The 4,246-nt window shown below is 35.6% G+C and overlaps 1 protein-coding gene across 1 annotated transcript; it reads right to left on the minus strand.

Annotated features, from left to right (window-relative positions):
- Nucleotides 1–2,142: 2,142 nt before the first annotated feature.
- Nucleotides 2,143–2,630, minus strand: LOC123683255 (histone H2A). The gene has a single exon (XM_045622180.1). It carries the CDS (start codon nt 2,607–2,609, stop codon nt 2,235–2,237), a length of 375 nt encoding a protein of 124 aa, XP_045478136.1. The 5' UTR covers nt 2,610–2,630; the 3' UTR covers nt 2,143–2,234.
- Nucleotides 2,631–4,246: the final 1,616 nt, after the last annotated feature.

Below are 4,246 nucleotides of genomic sequence, written 5' to 3' on the forward strand. Positions count from 1 at the left end.
AGATCAGGGCTTCTTGGCTTCCTTCTCAGGGTTGCTTCTCACCTTAACAGTTGAAACTGATAGTCGAAAGAAAGTTTTTGTTTTGTCACTTCTACGACCGGCACAATATTTCAGATAATACGTCGCGTTTTTCTCGTCGCGCTATTATTTCCGAAATATTTAAAGAGATCCCATCCTCGTCGCCAATTATGTTTTTGAGATGGAAAACCTTGTTTTTAAAAAAAACTTTATTTACAAGAAAAAGACGAAAGGTACAATCAAAACTATCTGTCATGAACTGATCTATTATTGACTGGTTATTGACTGGTTATTGACTGACTAAAAAACAATGCGTCTGAGAATTTATAACATTACTTATCTCTAATGCAAAATGTGGCGTGATCCTAAGCGTCACACAAAGAATAGCTAAAATAGCAAAATTACATTGTAAGAACAAAGGATGTATTATAGTTACAATAGGCATTCATTCCACCCACATTATCCCGTGTTTGAGATTGATGAGTTAACAATATTCTATCATGAAATATAAAGTAATAAATGAAGATTCGAAAATAGGTCGTATGATCAGAATGGGGTCGTATTATGTAATTATATAGGGTAAATGCACTGGTTAGCCGACCGTCAGTGTCTCTCGACTCGACCATTCCGTGATTTGAGATAAAATAATAATAAAATATATCTTGTAGTGTAAAATATTTCCGCCGTACGTGTTTTCTCGACCATTGCTACCCTTTCAAGATAGTTTGCATAGTAGGGGTATAGGTCAAAGTTTTCGCGCTGAAATAAGTATATTGTGCAACAAGTGGGGAAAGTCCAACTTTTCTCGCGAGTTCACACGAGCGAGAAAAGGACTTTCTCCACATGTTGCACACTGTACTTTTCCTACAACTGCACAAATTTCAATAATTCAAGTAATGGACTTGATTCAAATCAAAATGGCCTTCGTTGACAGTATGTGCGAATTTATTGCGTTTCCATAGAAACGACTCAAAAGCCCAATTACATTGGTCTACCAAGCGAGGTGTGGGCAAAGTGCTGTGAGAAATAATATTTCCCACAGTATGAGCAATACATAGTTTTGAAATTGAGTAAGCTATGAAGAATACGCTACTTTTCATAGCAGTTGTGGGAAAATGTATATTATTCGGCAGTCGCGAACTGGTATTGGAAAATTTTTACCTTTTATTTCTCGACCAAAGTGGTCGACAACCAATATGTAATTTCAATAATTGTTTATTTCAACCGATATATTTCTGTTGGATCATGTTCGTTTTTTTTTTTGAATATTAGTTTGCGACCACTGAATTAACGTTGAAACATACTTATTCTACCTTTCATTTATTCTCGGTCGAGAACCAATTTGAATGTATAGTATATACAAAGCCACTTGAACTAGTCCATAAAAACGCTCGGCCAGATGTCTCTTTGAAATGGAAACCGCGATCCGCTAAATACCGGGGGTTTATTCGAAAGTATTGTTAGGCAATAAATTCACTGGCCCCAAAGGAATTTCTGGAAACTTGGACAACCCTTGAACATATAATTGAAATATTCTGGCTTCCTCCAAGTGACTTTGGATATACTATACTTAATTCTCGACCACTTGTGGTCGGTGTTTTATATACTCATTAGTTTCTGAAAAGATATTAAGAACAAAATAACCAAATAATATTATTTAATATGAGTTCCTATTTTGAAATACTTATAGAAAATGAAAACTTTTGCAGAATAATTTTTTTACGTTCCCAGTGTTTCTTACTCAATTACCTCATCTGAAATCCATCTGATTGATATAAATATAAAATTTTTAAGTGAAGACGAGAAGCGAGCGGCCACTATTATTAGTGGTCGAAAACAAACAAAAAAATGGTCGAGAACTCTGCGGCATGGTCGTGACCCGAATGTTATTCAGATTTTCTGTTTTCACATTTCGAAGGTTGAATGCGAAGAGAACGTTTAAAATTATATGACAAATTATTTAAAACTAGCCAAAGAATCGATGAACATCAACACCTTTAAAATTTGATTAGTTTATGTGTGAAAAAGTCGTACCCGAAATCGATGTTTTTGTTAATTTGGTCGAAAATCAGAGCATTTACCCTACTTACGAATGTCAGTAGGACCGTGAAATTGTCGCAATTTTATTATACCCAAAGTGATCAGATGATAAAAAAATCTTTTCAATGAGGAAATATTGTGGCCCTGAAAAGGGCCGTTTCACATACAGATTGTATTTATGATTTCTTTTCTGTCTTCTTTGGCAAGAGGACGGCTTGGATATTCGGTAAAACACCACCTTGAGCGATAGTTACTCCCGATAGCAATTTGTTCAACTCTTCGTCGTTTCTGATTGCCAGCTGAAGATGTCTGGGAATAATTCTGGTTTTCTTGTTGTCACGTGCTGCGTTACCGGCCAATTCCAAAACTTCGGCGGCTAGATATTCCATAACAGCGGCTAGATAGACGGGTGCTCCAGCTCCAACTCGTTCAGCATAATTTCCTTTGCGTAATAAACGATGAATACGACCAACTGGAAATTGTAATCCAGCTCGGTTGGAACGAGACTTTGCCTTACCCTTAACTTTTCCACCTTTACCGCGACCAGACATTATAATATAATACGCGAATATGGGAGAGTAAAATGATTGTTGGGCTTTGATAATTCCTCGAAAATGTCCTCGTATACATATATATATACTCGCGGTTTCGACCAATCAGCGTAGTACGTTCCATACTCTGAATGAGGTAGGGCTTAGTATACTAATTTCATACATTGAATGCCATTGATTGCCATCCATAGAGTTTGAATTATTATTTGTTTTTTGTTTGTTTTTTTATTTGCATACAGTCCCAATATATTTGATAATTGGTTCCGCAAACAGCTAGAAATTAACAGGAAGAAAAATACAATCGCACAGTTGACTATGCAGGTTTAGTCATTTCATTTGAATCTTTCACCTTAATGAAACATTCGTCTGTAATATATAAATCATCTAGTGCTGCGATCACTATTCTGTAAATGACATCTATCATCTGCGTATAGAGCTAGCATATTCCTTGACCTTTTTGGGGCGTTGCATATGCAGATGTTGTTGATTTTGGGCTTAGAACTGAACCTTGAGGCACTCCTGCTTCCATTTGTCTGGTGGGGATATTACGTCGTCTATTTTGACATAAAAACTCTTCAGAATCCGAAAAGCTCGAGCGTTCTATCAGATACGGATCAAAATAATGATTTTGACTTATTTATTCGGTGTGATGTCATTTTGATGATGACATCAGCATATTGGATTCCCTTCACTTCTAGGTACTGTTGTTGCCTAGTGATACCGGCAGCTAGATAGGTCAGGAGAGGAGTTTTTTTTCATCTTTCGTAGAAGTAGATTGTGTGATATTAACTACGTCCTTTGGGGAGACCTCTGATTGCTTACGGGCTCTAGAGTTTCCGTTAATTGAAGAACACGTAATGATTGTAACAGCATGATATATGTAATCTTTTAGCGTTAGTTACTCTGAGAAATACAGAGTTGAAAATTACTACACAGCAGAAAGGATGCCCCAAGAATAGGATCGAAAGAACAGCTAATAGACATCCTAATTAGGAAAAAATCTGGGTAAATCTTTTTACGACATACATATTTAAATTTTGAGAATATACAAGATCCGACCCCAATTAAAATAAACTTTCTGGAGTATGCGACTGGAGAACTATGATATCATCTAACATTCTAAGGCAAACATAACCACTAAGCAGATCCCCAATTAATGGGGGCCATTTCTATCGAGACTCCTCCACCCCTACTCAACTCTATCTATAAACAACTGAACGGCTACTGAAACGAAAAAAAAAGGTTTCAATATCAGAGGCAACAATCTACACAACAGTTGTAGAATCTATTTTAACTTATGGCTGTGAATGCTGGCAACTTCCAGAAAAAAAAAGACCATAGACAAATTAGAGATGGACATTTCGATAAGATCTTGTAGAGTTTCCAGATTGCAACATATCAGGAACGAAGAGATAAGAAGGGAAACTCGGCGAGATTTTACAACGGTAGAACGCATGGAAACTAAACAGTTACTGATATTATTTATATATATATATATATATATATATATATATATATATATATATATATAAATCGAGGTGTATGTTTGGTTGTCTCGTCTTGAATCATGATTTTCTTTGTTGGTTGAAATATACTATATATATATATATATATATATATATATATATATATATATA

This window comes from Harmonia axyridis, chromosome 6 (assembly GCF_914767665.1).
Source record: "Harmonia axyridis chromosome 6, icHarAxyr1.1, whole genome shotgun sequence".
NCBI lineage: Eukaryota > Metazoa > Arthropoda > Insecta > Coleoptera > Coccinellidae > Harmonia > Harmonia axyridis.

What these genes read in the sequence shown, in the direction of transcription:
- LOC123683255 (XM_045622180.1), bottom strand. Translation starts at nt 2,609, where the DNA reads ATGTCTGGTCGCGGTAAAGGTGGAAAAGTTAAGGGTAAGGCAAAGTCT.